Source organism: Polyodon spathula, chromosome 6 (assembly GCF_017654505.1).
Source record: "Polyodon spathula isolate WHYD16114869_AA chromosome 6, ASM1765450v1, whole genome shotgun sequence".
NCBI classification, from domain to species: Eukaryota; Metazoa; Chordata; class Actinopteri; order Acipenseriformes; family Polyodontidae; genus Polyodon; species Polyodon spathula.
This window is the reverse complement of record NC_054539.1, coordinates 70,933,878-70,956,826: the sequence shown is the minus strand read 5'-3', so window position 1 is coordinate 70,956,826 and position 22,949 is coordinate 70,933,878. Positions and strand designations below refer to the sequence as shown.

The window sequence follows — 22,949 nt, the reverse complement described above, 5'->3', positions numbered from 1 at the left end:
CGAGCTAAAGTCCTTTTTTGGTCCCTTTCCGTTTTTTTCAATGCATTTTGAAAGTGCATATTTAAAGATGGCAGCTATTGATGTATTGCTCTGGTTTTTAGCCCTTTGCAGTCCATGTTGGAACAGGTCTGACATTATAATTTTCCCTTTTCAGTCCTATGTTGGACCCTGTCCAACATCAAAAAGATGTAAGCTCTGTTCTCTAGTTGTTTTTTCTCCGGAAAAAGCAGAGAAAACCTTTAACGGCAGAATGAAGCAGAGGGAGAGAAAAAAAAAAAATCTCATAGCCCCATACACTAGAGATAACACAGACAAACAAAGGAAAGGGCTGCTTCTGTGCTCAAAGAATATCATACATTTGCAGAGTTTGAGATGTTATAGTAATAAAATAATGACTGATTGCATTATTGACAAGTCTGATGATAAAACAAGTGACCAGGAAATAATTTATTAGTATACACGTCTATAAAGAGGTATGTGAAATACAGTGAACAAGGGGTGGGGCTTGGCTGGAAATAAATTACTGAGTGTACTTTTGTGATTCAGTGCCTTTTCAACCTGTTTTACTCTGGGGGGGAATAATTAAAGAGCGTGTGTAAAATAAACAGCATATGTGAAAATAAATTGGACCCGACGCACCTGACAAGCACTGAATAAATGGACTGCAAAGGGTTAATATAGCATGATTTAGATTCCTACATATTGCTGTTGAAGAATGCACTGGGGAGCACTTCACTAATTTAATGAATACATTTCTTGAATGCCTACAACAGGAGAACACAGTTTATACAATTATGCACGGTTCTGACCAAATGTTCTACCAGAGATTAAGTTTCTCGCACCGCACTTTAATTTACTGTCACCATAGCAACTCTGAAGCCAAAAATAAGAGTATATAAAATAACACGGTAATAGTTTAAAAATTAAGCATCGGTTGAATTTATTTCAGATGTGAACAACTCATTTTCTTTATATTGTCATCTAGTCAAGACAAGACAATTAAATGTACAAAAAAAAAGAGGAGATCACAAATTATCATTTAAACATATGGTATACACAATCATAATGATTAAACAAATAATCCATAAGACTGTTTATTTTATTTTTGAATGGCACCAACACACAGCCTAATACATTACTCTGCTATTCTTGCTGAGCACGCCCATAAAATTTTGTATAGCAATAGCAAAACCGGGACGACTAACAATTTTAATGTTTCCGACCAGGTCCAAAAAAATAAAAAAAGGCTGAAAACAGAGTCAATTTTCCCAGGATGTCTGGTAACCCTAATGCATGTTCCGAGACAGCGTTTGTTTACTTCCAAATCCAGCAGTTGTTCACACTGACGTTTAGCAAGTAAACCAGACTCAGGGCATTTGCTAAAAAGGCCCAGTAACTCGAATCGAATATTATAATATAATATATATATATATAATATATATATTATATAATATATATATAGACACACCACACACACATATGTACGTACTTTAAATATTTTTTTTAAAGAATTGTACTGTATCATGTGTAATGCACATTTATATATATATATATATATACATATACGTACATACGTATATATACTATATATATATATATATATATATATGTAACTATATATATTATATATAATATGATATATATATATATATAAAAATATATTTATAAAAGAGGGATCCACTAACGGCATACATAGGTAATATTGCATGTCAGATCCAGTACAATTCTTTAAAAAAAATATTTAAAAAAGAGGGAGTCCTACTGAACAAAATGCTTTGGTCATAATTTAAGACTACAATTTCACAGCAGTTTGCTCTATTTCAGGTTTTCCTGAGTCTTCATTTTAATAAAAGATGCATGATGTGTAAATACACAAACTTCTATGCAACAGGCTTGTATACCATAAGTCATTACATACCATTAAGTTCATCTTTAGGGTCTGATTGAGTTGCAATGCTGGCACATAGTTGGCTCGCTGGAGATAATAAACCATGAGAAACTCGTGGTTTTGAAGGTCACCGTTGCTTTGGAGGAACTTCTCCAAACACTCCTCCAATGCAGAAAAAAAAAAAAAACAGTTTAAGTGAACATGTACACTACATGTCAATTTAATACTGGCATCAAGACCAAAATTAAAAAATCAGAACTAAAATGCTTTTGCTGCACTGTGTAGTTTTTTTTTTTTTTTTTTTTTTTTTTTTTACCCCCATACAACTACATTGTCCAATTTAAAACACTACCAGTTTTAATGGTTTAAAATTGATCCATCAAGCTGATTCACCAAAAGTAAGGCCTTGGTGTTACAATAGCCTAATGGTTGGGTACACAGACAAAAATGTAGACTACAAATCCAAGTAGGTTATGATGAGGTTGTACAATACACTGGTGAGATCACATAAAAAAGCACTGTGTCCAATCTGGACATTCTGGCCCTGGAGTCTAACAAAGAGCAACCAGACTAATCCCAGGCCTTATCGAAATGAGCCATGAAGATAGGCTGACCCTAAACCTACTTAGCCAAGAACAAAGAATGGGGGGAAGAAGGGGGGGGCCAGGGGGTGCATGTGAAGTATTTAAAATCATAAGGAATTGACAGTTAATCCGAACCAATACCTTAACACAGTAGAGATACTTAAGACAAAAGTGGTTCACAGAGTGGTGAGGGTATGGAACGGGTTATCTAAAATCGTGGTGTGGAGGTTGATTCACTTGGATCCTTTAAGACCCAACTTGACAAAGTCTTGTATACATGGGTTGAATGGCCTCTTCTCACTTTTTTCGTTTTCCTTTGTAAAATAATTAAACAGAATTCTGAATAATGTCCTTTTCTTGTACTTCAAGGAGAACTTGTTTGAGAGGCTGGGTACGCATTCACTGCAGACTAGGCTGCATTTCCATGGTGTACATTCAGGGGTCTGTGATACCAGATGTAACTCTAGTAACAGCATGCAGAGTCGCACTTGGAAACGAGGCATTATTTTACATATTCCCTACTCATTAAGACCATGAGACCCTTAGTCTGTTTTATCTTATTCAAAAGAATCCTAGTCAACTACCCAAACTAAAATTTAAATGGCACCTACCTGCTCAGTTACTGTGAACGGCAGCTTTAGAAGGTCTTCCATTAGCCCCATCTCCAGACACATTTCATACATGTGTTTTAGCAACTCCTCCACATTCAGCCTATTGGAATGTTGCCTTAGCAAACCCCAGGCCTCCACCATACACCTTAATGAATATATCAAAATAAATAAAACGTGCAATGAAGTCAAATGAAGGCATTAATGCCAGATGTTTTAGTTTAACAGTACCTGTTAAACAGCAACACAGTGAGGTATAGTTTTATTTCACTGCTAGTCGACATTGATGGCTTCATCATCTGTATGTATCTAAGGGCTTGTCTGTGCTCCCCTTGGCACATCAAAGCCTGGATTATCGGTGCATGTTGCCAAGACTGCATTGATCGGCTAGTGGCTGGGTGAAGGATGAGATCCAAAGCGGTCTGTGTCATAAACAGATAAGTATATTACAAACAATTTCCAGAACTCCAATCTTAGCCAAAATTTTAAGGACTGCCATTCAGTTACCTCATGATCATTATGATCCAGGAGCCAAAATCCTTGGATAAGCTTCATCAATCCCAAAGGGATTGCAAAGGCAGTTGGGAAAGACTCAACAGAGGACTCTGGTTTATTGGAAAAAGAATACAGGACATCCAATAACAAATAGATAACCTGAATGGCATTTGTTAAGGAAATTGGCTTTTAAAAGAAACAAACATCTCAGACAACAAGTTTTGCCATTATACTTTGCCCATATGACAAGTAGTTTATTTATTTGTTTTTTGTTCTGTTGCTAGAAAGATACTCTGTGTATATTTCTAGACAGCCATGACAGTTTCTGAAAACTGATTGGCTTAAGTCTAGCACTCAAGCACAAACATTTTAAAAAGTGTTTACATCCCACCCCTATCGCTTCCACAGCTAGCCAATCAGAAGAAAGAAGCTGATGTTCTATTGGTTACAAAGAAACCCCAAAATGGCTGCCTCTGGCAATGCAGACTAATCTTAAATTTAAGCTATTATTTACTTTTTTTTTTTTTTTTTAATTAGCAAATAAGTGATATGGCACATGACATTTAAATGCAGCAATCTAGTAGTAAAAAAAAAAGGGACTGTCGCTAAGGTATTAGCGGATTACAGAAAATCATGTTGTGTAATGTACTTGTTGGGATGTTTATAAAAAAAATAAAATGTTTGTTTAGAAGCATTCAGACAAACTACCTGGCATTTTTGTTTGTTTCAATTTTAGTGTTGCTAACCTAGTTTGCTATTTACATTTTAGGATTTAAAAAAAAAAAAAAAAAAAAAAAAAAAAAAAAGACAAAAAAAGGAGATCTGAACAGGAGCAATATTAGTTATTAATTGGACATGCACTACCCATCTGTGTGAAACTAAATATGTAGGTTGACAAATATGTTTGATAAAAATGAAATGCTTAAATATGAGATTATCTGTACAACATTTTATTTTAAAATAGACTGTAAATCTCATGGCAATGTGTTTATGTATTAATTCATTTATGTATTTATTTCAGTGAGTAGTGAAGCGAAAGAATGTTGTCCATATGTGTAACCTGACTAATTGTGTGAACCCGTCCAGCTACAAGGCTAGATCCGACCCTGTTAAAATCAATAAACTGATTGATTGTGTTTACTGTTAAATAAAACCAAAATCCTACGTGATGGGGAGGAGGGGCAAGTAGATTCAACATTTTGTCCCTCAGTAAAAAAATGTACACAGCTGGAGTGTAACTTGATATGCAAGAGAGCTTTGATGAGATGTGCAGATTAAAACAAGCAGGTATGCAAACAAAGCACTCTTTCCAACTGTTGACAGACCAACTGTAACTGAAGTATAGAGAAATGTTCACAAATAAAAGGATACAATTGCATGCTTTGCTGATTCTTCAACACTGTCCAACAGGTAAACATCAAGCAATGCCTAGGGGGAAAAAAAGTTTAATTGCCAAACTAGAAAAGTCTCATAAATTGCAGTCCTATTCCAAACACCCCCACAAAACAAATCTGAATAAATTATATTTCCATTACTAGTACTCTAGCTGTGCCATTTCTCAAACCATAAAAGCAAAAAAAGCCACAGCCCACAAAATCAGCTTAAAATAAATATCACGAGGTGATAGCATTAGAGCTCTAAAAATGGCTCCACCAATGTCCCTTTCAGAACATCACCACATGTTCTGTACAAATTAGTTTCCTGTAGAAGTTAGACTAACCCCCGAACCCCTCCCCAAAAAAACCCCAAAAACCTTTAGACTTACATGCAGTGTTGGAGGGGGGTATCTTCCAGTTCCACCTTCATCGCGCTTCCACACCTTCTCAATTTGATCTCCAAACTGGGACACCATTCCATCAATCATAAGGCAATTTGAAGACCATTTACCTCTAAAAGAAAAAGCTAGTGTTTAGCAGCTGAATACCAAAGTAAACAAGTATACACTATTCAAATCAAAGCAAAAAGCTACACTGTACCTAGATGAGCGTTCAAGCTTCTGCCGTCGTCCATTATAATAGTTCTGTATTTCTGGATAGTTATAGCAGGGCTTGGATATCTGCAGATCTACAAAAACAAAATAAAATAAACATTGGAAAGCATGGTGGTGGAGGATATTCCATGCTTTATTATTAGCAATACCGATTTAAAAAAATACAAGTACCAACAGCAATTGGGACAGCAGACAAGGCCCTGTTAAATTGGGAGCGAGACTTTGCTCTTGGGAAGCAGCATCAACAACACTCGAAGAATCGAAATAATTAAATCCTTGGCTGCAGGTTTGTCATTATCCTTAAATTCCTTTTTCAGTCGCTACAGACTTACCGGCACCTTCTGGCAGGAGACCAGAGCGACAGAACCACAGCACCACCTGGGCATATTGAAAAATGAGGTTGGCAACCACATGTTTGTTCGTTAAATCCACTAGACCTGTGAAATACATAAAACAGTTAAGAATTTCTCCCCACCCAAAAAAAAAAAAAAAAAAAAAGCTAGTCAAATGCCATTGCCCCCTCCCACCACTTGGGCATTTCAACTCGCCTTTCTCTGTGAGTTCTTGTGCCTCATTGAGGAAGCAGTTAAAAATGATGCGGAGGTTGCCAAGTAGCAACTGACAGTGCTGCATAACCTGGAGTGTTTGTGGATCAACGAAGTTACAGGAGCTGTCAAAGAGTGGCGCACCTAATAAAAGAAACAAGCAAATAAACGTAACATTTTCACTTCTTACTGCCGAGATCCATGTACTGTGCTTTTATCACAATTACTTAATATTCTTTCATTCACATGTCCTTGATTAATAAATAAACAAAAGGTACTACTGCCAAAGCAATTCCAATGTTGAGTTAGAAGAAAAATGTCCAGCTTCCCTTTAAAATGTCAATCTGTTTTGTTAGTGGAGTTTCAAAATAAAACAGATGGCAATAAAAACTGTCACTTGTTACTGCAGAATATTACCACAGAGACCCTCATGAACAGGCTCGTTCAAAAATATGCTGTTGGATTATGGAGCGATTTTCAAATTGATGTTATAGATAAAAAGGATCCATTTCATTTCATCTTCAACAAATAAAACACTTATGACGCTTTCATATTATTGCACTGATAAACCTAAAAAAAGCATAATTTATAAGCAAGCACATGTATACTCACAAATGTTGTCAAGTTCAACTTTTGTATGAACCAACTTATTCCATGCCCATTCAAGTACGAAGCGTAGGTTAGCTCCAGACCTTGGTTGTTCTTTAAAATGTTTAAAATAAAAAAATTTAAAAAAAAAAAAAAAATTATATATAATAAATTCAGTTGAAAGGCTCAACAGCAAGTTTAAATCTTACATTAGTAAATCTGCCAAAACAAATATTGGAGATCCAAACAGCAACAACCTCAAAAATTGGACACATGCAAGCGAATTAAGTATGTACAAGCACATTAAATACCCTTACCTTCTCCGGTCCATTGCTTGATGCACCCAGTTATCAGAGAAAGAGAACTTGTTTCAATGACAGTTGATAATATGGCTTCCAACTGTTCCTCCTATAGGAGTATGACATAACATTTGCCTTAACAATCCATTTTTCTGGAGTTTAAGATAACACAAAATATTCCCCAGATAGATTATGCATTCTTAAAACAACGACGGGTTTTGGTGTCAATGACTTGAAAGTATACAAACTCCTTCAGCACTTTACAGAAAGACTAAATAAATAGTTTGTTTAAAACAAAAAACTTAGGGCTACAGATTTTCTGCGATCGCGGAATCAGGCATTGGGAAAATTAGGGATTTTGGGAATGGAATTTTACAGTGTTGTCTCTTTCTTGGAACTCCAGAGAGAGAGAGAGAGAGATTTTATTTTTTTTGCACTACACCCAGCCAATCTGAGTTAATTCATCATGTGACTTCATTCACGCGTCTCTGCCTGAAACACAAAATGGCGGCTGTACCAACTAAAAGAAAAATCCAATGTAACCAATGAAATCTAGTGAACAGAGCTGAAACGGCAGCTTCCATGTGTACATTGTTTTGGCACTGCTGTATGTAGGAGGCAGGAAAGCTCTCACAGTGTAAGGGCAGCCAAAACAATGCCAAAACAAATGTGTCAATGGGCTCATTTAGCTGGCAAAACAAATATTTATTTAGTGAAAACCCAGATTCATTTTTTCAGATTTAATTGCTGAACGATGTTTTTCAGATTTATCCTAGTAAATGTTGAATTACCAAGTGTGAAAAAAAAAATTATGCATTTCACAGATTTTTGTTGTAAATGTTAGCTAAATTTTGACCCGCCAAGTGTATTATTAAATAAAATTTATAGAGTGGTTTTAAATACTGAATTTACGGTATACGTTTTCAACACTTATAAATTATATCTGAAAGTACAATTTTTTTAATGTGTTTAACATTTATGTATTTAACTAAATCTGGACCTTTTGTGGCTAAATCTTGGAAAAAATGTATGCTAAGGGGGGGGGGTCGGCATATAAAAATCTAAATTATTTGTGTATTTTACTGTTTCATTTATTTCTTTTCACTCTACCTGCATTTAATAAAGCAATAATTAGCAATCTTAATTTAATTATATTATCTGATGACAAAGAAACAAGCTCAGCGCCATGTAAAGAATGTAGAATTTATTTACTATGTAAAGAATGTAGAATTTATTTACTATGTAAAGAATGTAGAATTTATTTGCCATGTAAAGAATGTAGTCACTACAATACACATCGTTTGTTTCATAAAGACATTCTGTCTAGAGCCACACCTCTGGTTAAATTTCAGAAAGAAGGAAAACTTAGTAATTGGGAGGATTCATTACGCGTTTACATTAAAAGGGGCACTATTTAATTTACAACCAGATGCTACACATCACTGAACCCGTGTAGCAACGAGTCAGTCAACACGCCTTCATCAAAATGTTTCGTATTTTATCCTGGTTATTGTAATGCCAGTAAAATGTTCAAAATTAATTTGTAAAGTTCTGTAAACAGGATTACTCTCACATGACATTGCCGGACTGTTACTAAACGCTTTCATTTTTTTTTACTGTTTACCAGCAAAAAGTTAAACAGGTCTTTTCAAAACACCTTTATTTGTAGACTGAACTACTGTGTTAGTGGAAGACTGTAAATATGATTCTCACAACTTTGCTGGACATTTATTTTCTGAACTACTGTAATAAGTTTTCCTGCTTATTTTAATGCCAAAGACCAAAAGTGATGTTTATAAGAATTATGACATGCAAGCGTCTTCATGTGCTTTAGTTACTATTACAGCAACAAGTCTGATTGAAAATCTTGGCTTTAAAAAAGTGGTAATATTTATTACATTTACTTATTTTAAGCTATCAACATTGTATTTATGCTCAAATGCCATGTTTAATTATCAATAAATTAATAATAAAAAAATAAATAAAAAAGTGGGGGAAAAAAACAGAATTGGTCATTTAAAAAAAAAAAAAAAAAAAAAAAAAATTTGCTATTTTCCAGAATGGAAAATCAGTAGCCCTATAAAGTATATTAGGTTAGTTTACTGATCAGCTGTTTGATCTTCTGTGTAAAATATTTTAGACCATTATACAGGTAGGCAGTGTAAGTTCTGAAACTAGAATCAAACAGTTCCTTGGAAAACAAGGCATAACAGTAACAGACAGCAGCGACATCGACAGTTGCATTCATGAATGCTACTGTAAGCTTACCTCTGTAAGACTGGAAGGCTGCACATCAGCAAGTCGGGGAGACAGCAGGCCAGCCATTAGACACCTGCTGTAACCATCAGGAATAGCTTCACTTAGACAAGGACCAGATTTCTTTAGGAAACTTAATGTCTGAAAAGTTAATAAAAAAAAAACAAAAAAAAAAAAAACAAACCACACAAAAATATCCACATTAGTTAAACAAAAAAGATCACATAGCAACTGGCTATCCAAACAGACTTTTAACTTGAAGATAAGACACTGTATCCCAAATGAGAAATGTGGCCCAATGTGTGAATACCTTTTAATGGATATTAGGTATATTTCACATGCCAAATAAAGAGAAATGTAAGTAGACAGGTTTTTTTATTCAGCTTTTATTTGAACATTGGTTTTTAATGACAGATGATTTCTGTTTTTATGTTAATGTTCCAATTGAAAAAATTCAGACCACTAACCTCCTTCTGAAAACCAGAACATGTTAGGTGTACAATCCCCAAGTCTAATAAGCAAGTTGCATCTGCAAAAGGAAATAACACATGAAATTATTTTTGGTGTATGCACTACCCAAGTATCACTACAAGTGAATAACTCGATTAAATAAGAAATATAATACAGCACTTATCATGTAAAGGCATTACCAATGACACAAATCAGGCTCTTGTTTAAAAACAAGAATTTAAAACAAATAATTTAAATTGCTGGCTGATCATAGAATTAAGGGGAGACAAGGGAAAAAAGGGTTAATACATACCAAAATTATAAGTGCTGGGATAAAAAAATTGCTCTGGAGGTGGACTTGTAGGAGGCAATCCTCGACTTAAACTGCGTTCATGAACCAAGATGTCCAGGAGGGGATTTGGGCAGGTCACTGTCACAGCGTCCAGCGACCACAGAGCAAAATACGGGCAATTGTGAAGAAACTCGCCAGTTCTAGAAAGAAAACACAGCTACATAAACCAAAAGCAACTACAGTATCGCTGGGTTCAGCCACTCTCTCAAGCAGAGTTCAAATGTTTTGTTAAGTAGGGCTACATGGCATGATAGCAAAACAATTAAACAAGTTTAAAAATACTCAGTAATGGAACATTAAAAGTGTACAGTTTCTACCTTAATGAATCAGGCATCTGTGCATGGTACCAGCGATTAATATCGAAGACACCCAGGTAAGTAGAGGGTTTGCCCTGCCCATAGGATTTTACTTGCCAACTGAAGATGGCCACGCTCGTGTCAGGAGAAGAGACTGCAGAAAAACAGAAATTAGACATGATCTACTGGCAAATATAAACCACTGCAATAAAAAAAAGGCTTGTGTTAACAACAATTGTCTTGAATGAATAACTATTTGATATAAAATGTACTCATCTGTTGGGAATCATTTTTGAGAACCTAGAACACAAAGAAAGTCTGTGCACACAGCACAAAGGAGAGAGTATTGAGATCTTGCCTAGAGCAACTTTAACTGAACCTGGCACAAAGGGGCACTCACATTATCGCAAATGGATCGAAGCAATCAGACCGGGATTTATGGAGAAAAAGGAAGCTGGGAGCAGCAGAAAGACAGACAATTACAATCCTAGGCAAAATAAAGAAATCCATTGTCCAACACATGGTACACAGTTTTTGGGTAATGAGTAGGTGCTTCTTCAAAATTCCCACATAAACTGGTAATTGGCAATCAGACTTTGAATTGGCTTGAGCCTACTTGGTTCAATAACAGTTGGCTTGAAGCTTTACACCTATGGACTGCAATTGATTCTGTACCCTGCAATAAACGAACGTCAAAAAGTTTCGCGTTCAGACTGTTTATAGGCAAAAGAGACGTCTACAAATCAGTTTATCTACGTGTCAAAAGAAGCACCATTCCCAGCTTTGAACCAAGTTTCTGTTTCCAGTCGTGAAACTGCAGCATATTGAGACTGTGTTGGCCTTCGGATAAAGGCATTCAAAGAAAGAAGAAACACATGGGAAGTTGCAACAAAGTGAATAACTGAACGACAATGGAAAACTACTTCTACAGACTTTTGGGTCTCCGCTTCAAGGAACCGTTGGCAACATTTTCAGTACCTTTCCTCTGTGTAATTACTGTTGAAAACACACAAAGTTGATAAGTTATGTTAATTTGTGCTTTTAATGCACGTATGAAAAACCTCAGAGTTTGAACCTTGTTAAAAGTAACTATAAACTGCTTAATGCATTATTATATGAAATGCTTGTTTTGAATGTATACCTGGCAATTGTTATTAAACACTTGTAGTCCAGCATTATCTGTGGCTTATTACTAAAAAAATTGTATTTGAAAAAGGGTGATTTTGTGTGCGATAGGTGCAGAGAAACTGCCCGTGTAACTAAGTGAGCAGAGCGATGTCATTACATGCTAAGTCTGCCCCGACAGATTTATACAAGAGTTGACATGTACTGTGTTGAAATGAAATGTTGAACCTACACTTAATGCTAGTAAGACAATCATTTTTAATTATTATTATTTATTTATTTTTTTAATTTAGTGGTCGCCAATTATTTTTATTGTTTTTTCCCCAATTTAGTAATGTCCAATTATTTTTAGGCTCAGCCCACCGTTACCACCCCTGTGCTGACTCGGGAGGGGCGAAGACGAACGCACGCTGTCCTCCGAAGCGTGTGCCATCAGCCGCCTGCTTCTTTACACACCATAGACTCACCGTGCAGCCACCCAGAGCTACAGCGTCTGAGGACAACGCAGCAGCCCGCAGGACGCCTGGCCAGACCACAGGGGTCGCTGGTGCACGGCGAGCCAAGGACACCCTGGCCGACCTATCCGTCCTCTATCCGGGCGGCACTCTGCAAATTGAGCGCTGCCCCCTCGGAGCTCCCGTCCTCAGTCTGCAAAGGAATAGCCAGGACTCGAACTGGCGACGTTCAGACTATTGGGTGCATCCTGCACTCCACGCAGAGCACCATTACTGGATGCGCCACTCAGAAGCCCAGACAACAGAACTTCATTTGTATTGTAATTGAATTTAAAACTATATCTATCCAATGAAGTCGTATTTATTCGTACTGTATTGGACTGTATATTGAACTTACCTCATGATTTCCTACATTTCTGTATTATTATAAAATAAACTGCTACTACATTTTAACCTACCTTGTTTGGCTGAGGGTGTTCTGTTTGTTCATTGTAATTCCTCGATCTTATAAACGTCATTAAATAATTACGAAGAGGTTTTAATCAATGTAAATTAATGGATAACTAATAGATTGTCTATTTAGTTGGTGATGTAACATGGTAATGGTCATATAGTATTCATTCAGCTAAATTAACACATTGAAATTTAGACTATTTAACTAGTTAAATTAATTAATTGTTTAAACTGATTAAACAAACTAATGTGATTAGCCCCACATGAAAGTATAAGGGATGGGAAAGAAAGTAAAAACATTAATAAATACTGGAATGTCAAGTAATAAAAACAAAGGGAAAAAGAAAGAAAGAAACCAACCTTCATTCATACTTTCATCTCGGTCAGGGTGGGTCCTAAACTTTTCAATAGTCTGGCAGCCAAGCAGACGGGTGCTGGTGGCCTGTGCCCTTAATGAGAATACACCCCCAGTCAGGTCCTGACTGTAACGCTCCTCACAGTATTCCAAACCCTGCAAACAAACAACTATGTCAAAACCCATGACCTATAGACTTTCTGGGAGAACTTATACTGTGTATCCATTATATTCCTGTGTAAATCAAACAATACTTTTTTTTTTTTTATTAAATAAATGTAGTTCTGACAACTATAGTAAACACACTGATGTTTGAAATACACAATGGCCACAACATTTTTTTCCGCCCCCCAGAAAAAGAATGAGGGCACTTACTTACTATAGACCAAGTAAGCATACTGGTACAATATGTTAATACTTTTATTACCTCATAGAGGATCTGTCCAGATGCCAGACACTTCCTGTCCCCAAATGCCAACTGCAACAGGTGCAAGCTGACAACATCCCCTTCACTGAAAAGAGATAATTGAAATATGACTAGAAAATGGTTCATTAGCTATGATTTTGAAGAAACTATACATTTTTAAATAAATTTAAATTTGGTTGAAGCAAGAGCAAAAGCATACTTTCAAATTATAATTTTATGATAGCTTTTAAGCTCCTATTTTTTTTTCTAATCAACATCAGCAATGCTTTAAGTCCAGCATGTAGCAAAACTATACTACAAGTGAAACTATACTGCAAATTTAAATTCAACTGACCACTTATAGATAATACAGCTATGTGGTTTCTTTGGAAATGCTACATGAGCTGATGTTTAATGCAACACAATTGACATGAATTAATTTTATATTCAGTTGCCTCAATTCTATATTTTGATAAAGCAATGGGGTGGTTACTCACCTGTCCTGGGCAGACTGTACAGCCCAAAGATAGCAGCAGTTACGAGGATCATTCTCCGGTTCTTGGAACGTCAAAGCGTGAACAGACACTCTGCCACCTTCTAACTGCGAGTGAAACCTTGTGGGGGAAATACATACGTTTAATACTAGTTCATTAATGGCTCCTGCATGCCCTGTTGTAAAATGCAAAGTTAAACTACCAGATTAAAATAAAAAATGCCATCTTGCCACCAATTGACTTTAAATGTATTTTTTTTGTTCACAAAATAAACAGGTGTAGGACAGTTGTAGTGCAGAGCATAGCATTAAAACACATATTTTACACAATTAAAGAAGCCCGTTACATTACTATTCACAGCGCATTAGCTACACAGATAACTGTAATATAGCCATACAGACATTTCCTGTAAAAATCCTACTTGTGATTCTCTCTTTGACTATGCTTGAGACTTACTCTTTCTTTAATGTCTTCATGTTCCAGAGTTGGAGGTAGCCATCTGAAAACCCAACTGCTAACTGGTTTGTTCTTGTGAGGTACTGAATTGCTGTTGCTGCAGTCCCCACCGGGCTCTGTAACTGAAGGCATAGATGTCTCCCTTCCCTGGTCACAGTCTCACGGATACGTGGGATCTCTGCCGGAGACTTGTTAACCACTTGAAGATCTAGACATGAATACAAGTATATAAACACATGATTCAGGACTAGCAGGAATACAAACAGACTTTCCAGCTGACAAAAGTCTTGTTGAGGTGATTTCCATGTACAGTACTAAGGCTTAAGAAAAAAGTCAAACTCAAGTATGACAGTCCATGTTTTATATATATTATCCTAAAAAAAGTGTACATTAAAATTGTCCCAATTTACCTGAAGCTTCTAGCTCACTCTGACTGCACGACAAGTCATCCAAACACAGATCAATCAGCAGAACATGCCCCACGTCTGTTACTACTGCCGCAGCCCCAAAGAACCAGCGTAGACTCTGGTGTAAATGCTGAGTGCTGGCACTGGCACCACCATGATTTATTAATGGTTCAATAGCAGTTACCTAGATAAAGGCAAGGAAAAATATATATTTAACAGTTGTTTTACTTTTAATGTCCACTGCTTTAAAAATATTTTCTAAAGCTTGACCCTCCACTGTTTATTGAAGTAATATCTACATATCCTAATAGTAGGGCTGGAACGCGATGGGTACATTTTGACCTTCGAAGGTTCGGAACACATTACGGAAGCAAGGCATAATTTACTGGTGACATCACCATAGCTACTAGTTTATATTTGCTTGGGAAGCCTATTATCGTACAGGTAATCCATATAAATGGAATAAAATATGAGCATGTAGTTTAAAAATACGTTACACAGAACAGTAATCATGTTTTTATCATTTAAATAAATACACGGTTTACATACCCGCAATTGATGCTGATTGTGATACTCCTACATAACATACAGTAGCAATGGACGATAGTGCAATTTTCTGATATTGATTTATCGGCAATGAAATATATAACCTTTCTTGTAACGTGTCTAGTTATTGCTAATTTGTTTACAAAATAAACAAAAAATAAGTATTTCAAAAAATGTTTTGCATCAGCTGTTAAACAGTTACACATTCCAAACACAGACCATATGTTACTGTAACACCCTGCTTGTACATACAGCTCTTGCTAATTTATTTTTGAACTCAAAAAGTGGGGTTGCAACCTTTATAAAAATTATTAAATTAATACTATACTATTACTTGCAACATTGTTTTGCACAATGCAGAATACCCCGGTATCTTTATAGCATACTTAATCCCCTAGTCCCAAATCTTTGCAGTGAAATTTAAATGTGTGATTTATAGCATTCACACATTGTCAAACAGTTTCTGTTAACAGAGGAAGAAAAAAAAAATCTGACAATGCGTGAATGCCGCTTGATGAACCTTCAAAGGTTCAGCAATAGCTTAAAATTTCTGGCTAGCGAACAAACCTTCCTACACAGCCCTACTTAAGTGACGTGTACCTAATTTTATTGCACAAAGGCTGTGTTTTTTCACCGAGTACTGGTACAGGAATTTGATTTTACATTTAACAAAGCACAAAACGTTTTTTCCCCCCCATGTAATAAATTGCAGATGAAACAGGAATGCAAAATGTCTATTCGAGTCATTATTAGTTAATTCTAGGACAAAAAAACTAAACAAAGCATCACCAATTCATGGCACAATGTAAAAGCATGTGATGGATATGGCCAAGAGAGAAGTACATTATTTTTTGCTGGACAACAACTATAACAGAATGGACCAAGAAATATCACAGAACACAGCTGCGTATCAAATATGAAGACCCCACTTCAAAGCCTGTGGTCTGTACATGATCATCACTCGGGCATTTATTAACACAAAAAAACAAACACATACCCTTCCAGGTAAAACCACAGCTTTCACAACCCGCGATATGCCCAGGTCATAGAGACAGAGCATGCTCCCTTCCATTTCCTCCAGTCCCACAAGAAGGCCTGTCCTTTTCAGCCAGCAGAACTCCTTTGCTGCCAGGATATTGGGAGGGTTCTCCCCGACGCTGCTGAACCGATATGCTGAAAGACGCTCCCCTGTGACAGAGTTGACCACTTCCAGCTGAGGACCACATGCCAGCCAGGCCAGCCCATTCTTGCCTAAAAATTACAAATATTAGGTTTTCCAACAAGACCATAATACAAGAGAGAAGCTATAACCATGTTTTTTTTGCCCTCACAGTTTTCTAGGTTTAATATGCAGTAGGCTTTTTTGTACAGTGAATTTAATAAGGTACCCACAAAAGAATCATACCTGTGGCAAACTTTCCATGTAACACAGAGTCCAATTTGATCTCATCCTCCCCAAGCGCTTCTACAGTCACCTCTGGAAACTGTAGCAAACTGCTGATTACCTGTGCTGTGAGGTCACACATGCTTTACTCTGTCAAACAAAGAGAAAAGCACTCTCAAGTTACTATAGAAATGTGTGAATCAGTCTTTCCTTCTTAATTTAAAATTATATACAGATGCTATTCGTAATATACCAAGAAGACACATTTCTTTGCCAAGGCAGCCTAACACTTAACATTAGAAAGTAATGTATTTCCTTTGCCCCCAATCTTGGTATGCTGGGGTGGTGGTAGTGGTTTTCCTCTTGCTCTCCGCTCCAGATTGTACTAAAATCAGTAGCATTCCCAGTTCTAGATGCTGAATGATGCATTCTACCACAAGAAACTTACACATCAAATCCCAAAATAGACTCAGGGTTCTCCCCAGGAGTTCTGTAAAGCCGGGCAGCAGAACATAGCCGGGCGCACTTAACGGAAAAATAAATTTGCCTTACCTTAAATATAGAATACGACAAAGAACTTGAATAACGTGTTGACTTTCGTTGAATATATCTGGTTGCTCTTTCATTTGTTCTACATTCTTTTCCATTACTGCTTTTACTATGGTAAATTATCACGTTTATTTAGGCACTCTATGATTTGATTGGGGAAAGATAACGTAGCTAACTAAGTAATTAGCTTAATTATTGAGCTTATTGCTTCATTTAAATTGATTTCTTTATGTTAAGCTTTTAGGGCATTTTGTTAATGCACGTCCATTTTTGTTTTTCGCTGTTCAATATTTTTTTAATGCAATTGTTCATTAACCATTATTTATTTATTTATTTATTTTACATAACAGTACTCACACGTTTGGTCACCATCATAACTGTTGCATGAAACCAGAGTGTAATAATCCAGCACCTCTGCACTTAAGCATTTGTATTGCAGAATACAACTGTGTACCAATGACTGTATAAATGTGAACCAACAGGTCTGTATCACTCATATTGAGTTTAAAGGAATGCAGAAGTAAACTGGAAAGATAACCAAAGGAGGTCAGTTTCATGGGCAACAACACATTAAGCATGAAGGGTTTATAAAACCCTAAAATATGAAGTCATGAAGTCACTACCTCAAATGGTCTCAGATAAAAGGGACACTGTGACGACAGCAGCTTTGGAGAAAAAAACTCTTTTTTTCTCTTGGATCTAAGCAGTGTTAGAAACTAACTATACTGGGCTACTAGTCCAAAGGACTAGTACCTTTTGAAACTAGCTAGTCCTGATGTGAAGTGCCTCAGTTGGAATCAACAACAGTTGGGGTCCCTAGAAATAGACTTATTTTACTTTGCTAAAAACAAACAGCATGCATGCATGCATGCATATATATATATATATATATATATATATATATATATATATATATATATATATATATATATATATATATATATATATATATATATAGACACACACACACACACACACACACACACACACACACTTTTTTAAAAGCACCTTTGTAAACGCATAAGATTGATCAATCACCTGTTTGGACCTTGGTATTGAGCAACTATGGTACTGTGTGCTGAGAAACTGACAGCACCAGACTGGACGACAGAGGAAAAAAGTCTCTCAGCTATGTCACCTTGCTGACCATGAAGCTCCTCCTGGAATTGACACCAATGACAAATAAAATGTCTATTTTATTGTACGTTACATGTGTTGCTATTTACAAAGATGATGGCTGTCTATGAATTACCATCTGCAATAATTAATGTACTAACGTACACATACAGTCTTCACTAAAGTCCCAATTTAAAGACAGTACGTGTCACTGTAGCCCTCGGAATAAAATTGTTAGCTATGTGGCTTTTTTAAATTAGGAGTGGGAGAAAACTGCTAAGGCAAGTACAGCAGAATCTGACAGAACTGATAGATGTTGTGTCTGCTAGGTTTAGTACTAATGAGAGCAAAACAAATACAAAAGAGAGGGAAATGCAGATCTTTTTAAGAAAGCTGGGATACTTTGTATAAATGGATTTTATATTTTTAAACAGTGCAACAGCAGCTCTGCTTGAGAAGCATTCACACTATAATTTGACAGATGAGGTGATTTAATTGCACTATGCGGGACCTTATTTTCCCCATTGGTGCTTGAGCCCCGGAGCACTCGCGGAATCACTGTCTGTGCACTTAGTATTATCAGTGATTAAAGCCTGATTTTTAAACAAACTGATTATCACTCAATAGTACTGTATTGGTATAAGACAAGTGTTTAAGAAAGTAATTTCAGACTCCAATCACTTAAAATATGCTGACAATAAGCACCAAGCTACAGACAGAGAGTCCCATAAACGTGTTACTGTTTATAGATAAGAACTCAACTATTATGAAAATATTGTGTTATTATGTTTCAAGCAACATAAAACGATAATGTTCATTATGGTAATTGTTTGTTTATTCGTTTTAAAATGTTTAGTACAACGTGGCCTGTCTGACCTTGTTAGTACAACTGGCCCCATTTGATAATGACTCCAGTATAAATCTCCACATTTTTGTAAAATGACTTCACACTTACTTCAAAAAATGCAATGTGTTTCAGTAAATTCAAATGAGAACACAAAGTAAAACGTCATTAAGTGGGGTTGGCATTGCAGAGGAGATGAAGGGAGGTTTCAGTTCAGAGTGACTGTTTTCTACGCATTACTTGTGAATGCATCACTGCTACACCCAGTTAGAAAACTGACTGTTCTCTTAGGTGGTCATAGGTAAAGGAGAAAAGTGCCAGCAGAGGTCTGACAAACTCATACAAGCTCTACTTATGGGAATACCACTGGGCTATGCATCCCAGTTCACATTCTTCTTAGTTTTGTTATTACTATAATCAGTAAATGTGCTGTTTAAAAGGCTGCCTGAACTACTAACAGGTAAATACGAATATGCCATATTAGCTGCATGTGGAAGAAAAAGGAACCTATAATGAATTGGTCTACTTGTACTTTGTCTGTAGTAGAAACAAACATTTATAGTATGTAGTACAATTTCTATTGACGAGCAAAAACATCTCTCAAAGCTACAAATATCTCAATTAATGTAGTCAACTGATGATCCTTGAGTTAACTAAAAGCCTAGTATTGTGCACGGTTTAATATTCATTTTTACTTTCATGTTGGCGATATTATAGGGGTGTGGAAATCGGACAACATTAAGACTAACGTATGCAAACAATTAAGCTAGATTTTTGAACAAAGTTAATTGAATTGTAGAGAGAGAACATTCCTGTAAAACCTGGCTGTGCTCTAAATAAACCGCTTCAATACCAGAACACACAAAGACTACATAAAAATCACAGCTTGCAATCGAAAGCAAAATAACTTAACAACATAAATCTTGTGTGGTGTCTAGTATTTTGGAAGCATTTTGACACACTTTACAACGATTGCTGTCACGTATTTTCTGTGCAATAGTACTCGCTTAAGTTTTAGTATCGTGTTTCTAAAATAAATGTACAAAAGGGCATTACCCCCTATGCACACATATTATACCAATCCTTCTGTACGAGGTTACTTTTGTAACATTCACTGTAGTCGTAATATCGCGTTACGTCTAACGTAACTATGGTAAATGCGGCCTAGTCACAGGCTGCATTCACAACCTGTAGTAGAACCATGTGTTGTCAAATTGTATACTGTGCATCTGCCACAGTCTGCTCCCACAATCATTATTTCACAATGAATTTGACATCAAGACACTGAAGACGATCAAACGAGAGGTTCACCTGACACCAAATTCCGGCCTAGAGAATGTGCAATCCTTGATAGTAACCAGTAATAGCAGCACATGCAGACATGAAAACATACATGTTGCCCTAGAATTATGCAAGTACACTGTGACAAAAGGGTGACTCACATGTAGATCTAGTTGCATATTTTCCGGTAATAAGAGTCTAGGAAAGAATATTATTAATTTTATTTTTTTTTTTTTGGGGGGGGGGGGTGCTTATTTCTGTACATTATGTGTTGACGGTATACTTAATGTATAAAACCTTGCACACTTTTTAATTGAAAGTCAATTGTATTTATATAGTTGTGGCAATGTCTGTGGATGTAAACATGCCTGATTAAGAAGTATTGCTAGCTACATCAACAGCAGCAATGTCTTCAACAGGCAAGAAACGTCTTTCCCAAAATCTCCTGACTGCGCCAACACAATTTTCACACACCATCATTAAAATAATAATAATAATAATAATAATAATAATAATAATAATAATAATCAATAAAAAAACAACAAATACATAAATAACTGAAGTGTTCCGGTTAAGTTTCATGAGTTCGAAACAGTAACATTATTTTCTTTACGTACCTGCCGGTCTTATAATATCGCTAATTGTGTCTCCCAGCGCAGGTCCCCCGCTGTCATAATCCGCTCTATCGCAAACTCTGCCTTTGTATGCCTTTGCCTCCGTAAAACGATAGCAACAGTTAAAATTTTTAAAACAGAATTCCTCCTATGTATTTACTCTTTTCAGTCGCTCACTCTATAACGAGTTGAACACGAGCGCCATTTCTCTCCTCTCAGCCGCTGCGCATAAATTTACTTCTATAAATCCCGTGGCACCCCTTGCACCGAAAACAAATCTCGCGAGATCTCTCCTTCTCCGTTGCCTGCGAAACAGGGGGAGTGAGAGAGCGGGAATTTCAAAAAATCATTGCCCATAGAGGATGAAAGGCACGGGGCAGGCCATACTTGAATGGCAAATACACTGCTATTTTGTATTAGAACATCCAAGGAAAGGACTATCATTCAATCCCACTGGACCACACAGCTTCCTATTTATACTCATCAAATTAGGCTACATCTCATGGGGGAACTCAAGTTTCAGTAAACATTATCCACACTCTCTCTCTCTCTCTCTCTCTCTCTCTCTCTCTCTCTCTCTCTCTCTCTTATATATATATATAGCACCTATCTGTCTATAGAAAAATACATTGAACATACAACACATACTAATGTCTTACTATCTACCCTTTCTTATCATTGTAATAAATAAATAAGATATATTATTATTGATTACTATTACTAAATAAAACTATTACTTGCAAATGACTAAATATTACAATGACCAGTAATCACTTGAACTATGGGAAGTACTTATTGTTTACCTTTGTTGATCAAACTAGTGATAATATATTTTAAGAGGTGGTACTGTTTATTAAGTCTATTCTTCAGAAATGTGTTTTAATTTACTTACACTGTTTCTAAAATCCAAGCAAAAAAGGTACCACTCCTTCCAAAACAACAGAACAAAATAAAAACATTTACGTATGCACTGTTTGCAGATTTTATTACTTGATATTCATTACTGTACTTGCTTTGATCAGGTTTCTGCTAGCCACATTAACCCGGGTACGTGTTCGAGTTGCCCCCTCCCCCCTTTGTTTCTGCATTTTTAGATTACCCGTCTTGGCTCTCAATTTGGGCAGGAGCCCGAATTCTCTGGTCCTATTTCATTGCTCTGGCTGGCCTGAATTCTAAAGTCTGAATCCGGCCTCAATTCCATTGTACACCCGAGCCCTCACGGTGTTGTTTTTTCCTCTGCAGAGCTGAGCCGTGCTACTGACGTCACACACGACAAAAGACAGTTATTGTTAATTATTGTTAATAATTAACCCAGTTTGCTAAAAGATGCACAAACAAATGGTGTTAAAACATTAATAGACCAACACGGTACAGCTGTATCTTGTATCAAGGTTGAGACATTTTGTAGAATTCTGTGTCTTTGAGTGAGGCCACTTTTAATTAATTTGGTTAATGTTCTTTTTGCAAGTAGTTCTACTTTCTATGTACTTAAAAAAAACAAAACAAAACAAAACAAAAAAACCCAAACCTTTAAATAAGTTATTTTGAGTTTAAGACCTGTCAACGTATTCACTACACTGTGCTGTTTTATAGGTTACAACAAACCAAATGGAGGTAGCTGTCTTCCTCTGGGTTTTACTTACCTATTTGACTGCTGTTTTCTATGTTTTTTACACTTGAAAAACTACACAATGCAGTAAAACATTAATAGATATAAGCAGGAGCCCTTTACAAGAAGAAAAATGACCTCCACGTTAGCCCAGCTGAGTATATGATCAATTCATCAACCAGTACAATAAAACAAACACTGTAAATGTGTGTGGGTATGAGTAGTGTCCGTTTTCTTTCATGTTTGTAATTAAAGTCGTGCTTGTATGCAAAGGGACAATGGTATGCATTAGCCATTCGTGGAAAAACATTCCCATCCCATAGTCTCTCTGGAATTAAATAAGGGAGTCTTGTTGGCTGATCGAAACGAGGTCCTCTATACAGTAACAGTGCATGCCTATCTACTTCACATGCCAGTATACTTAACACAGCATGCAATAACTAAGGATCAAAGCCAGTTCAAATAAGGAGCGCACCAACATACGTTTATATGATTTAACTCAGT

The 22,949-nt window shown here is 36.3% G+C and overlaps 1 protein-coding gene across 2 annotated transcripts in view; it reads right to left on the bottom strand.

Annotated features, from left to right (window-relative positions):
- The window catches only part of LOC121317558 (protein ELYS-like), a 31,152-nt gene extending 10,079 nt beyond the window's left edge, over positions 1–21,073 (bottom strand). For both annotated transcript variants that reach the window (XM_041253631.1, XM_041253632.1), the window contains exons 1-23: positions 20,840–21,073; positions 16,454–16,582; positions 16,046–16,299; positions 14,506–14,686; positions 14,096–14,303; positions 13,643–13,759; positions 13,167–13,251; positions 12,745–12,895; positions 10,373–10,505; positions 10,017–10,195; positions 9,721–9,782; positions 9,266–9,394; positions 7,016–7,106; positions 6,723–6,812; positions 6,114–6,254; positions 5,898–6,002; positions 5,552–5,639; positions 5,341–5,464; positions 4,947–5,003; positions 3,588–3,734; positions 3,312–3,502; positions 3,084–3,228; positions 1,919–2,050 (exon numbers count right to left, since the gene is read on the bottom strand). In XM_041253631.1, coding sequence (XP_041109565.1) covers positions 1,919–2,050; positions 3,084–3,228; positions 3,312–3,502; positions 3,588–3,734; positions 4,947–5,003; positions 5,341–5,464; positions 5,552–5,639; positions 5,898–6,002; positions 6,114–6,254; positions 6,723–6,812; positions 7,016–7,106; positions 9,266–9,394; positions 9,721–9,782; positions 10,017–10,195; positions 10,373–10,505; positions 12,745–12,895; positions 13,167–13,251; positions 13,643–13,759; positions 14,096–14,303; positions 14,506–14,686; positions 16,046–16,299; positions 16,454–16,574 — 2,931 coding nt within the window. In that variant the 5' untranslated portion in view covers positions 16,575–16,582; positions 20,840–21,073. The remainder of the gene's footprint in view (positions 1–1,918; positions 2,051–3,083; positions 3,229–3,311; positions 3,503–3,587; positions 3,735–4,946; positions 5,004–5,340; positions 5,465–5,551; positions 5,640–5,897; positions 6,003–6,113; positions 6,255–6,722; positions 6,813–7,015; positions 7,107–9,265; positions 9,395–9,720; positions 9,783–10,016; positions 10,196–10,372; positions 10,506–12,744; positions 12,896–13,166; positions 13,252–13,642; positions 13,760–14,095; positions 14,304–14,505; positions 14,687–16,045; positions 16,300–16,453; positions 16,583–20,839) is intronic.
- Between the last annotated feature and the right edge of the window lie 1,876 nt (positions 21,074–22,949).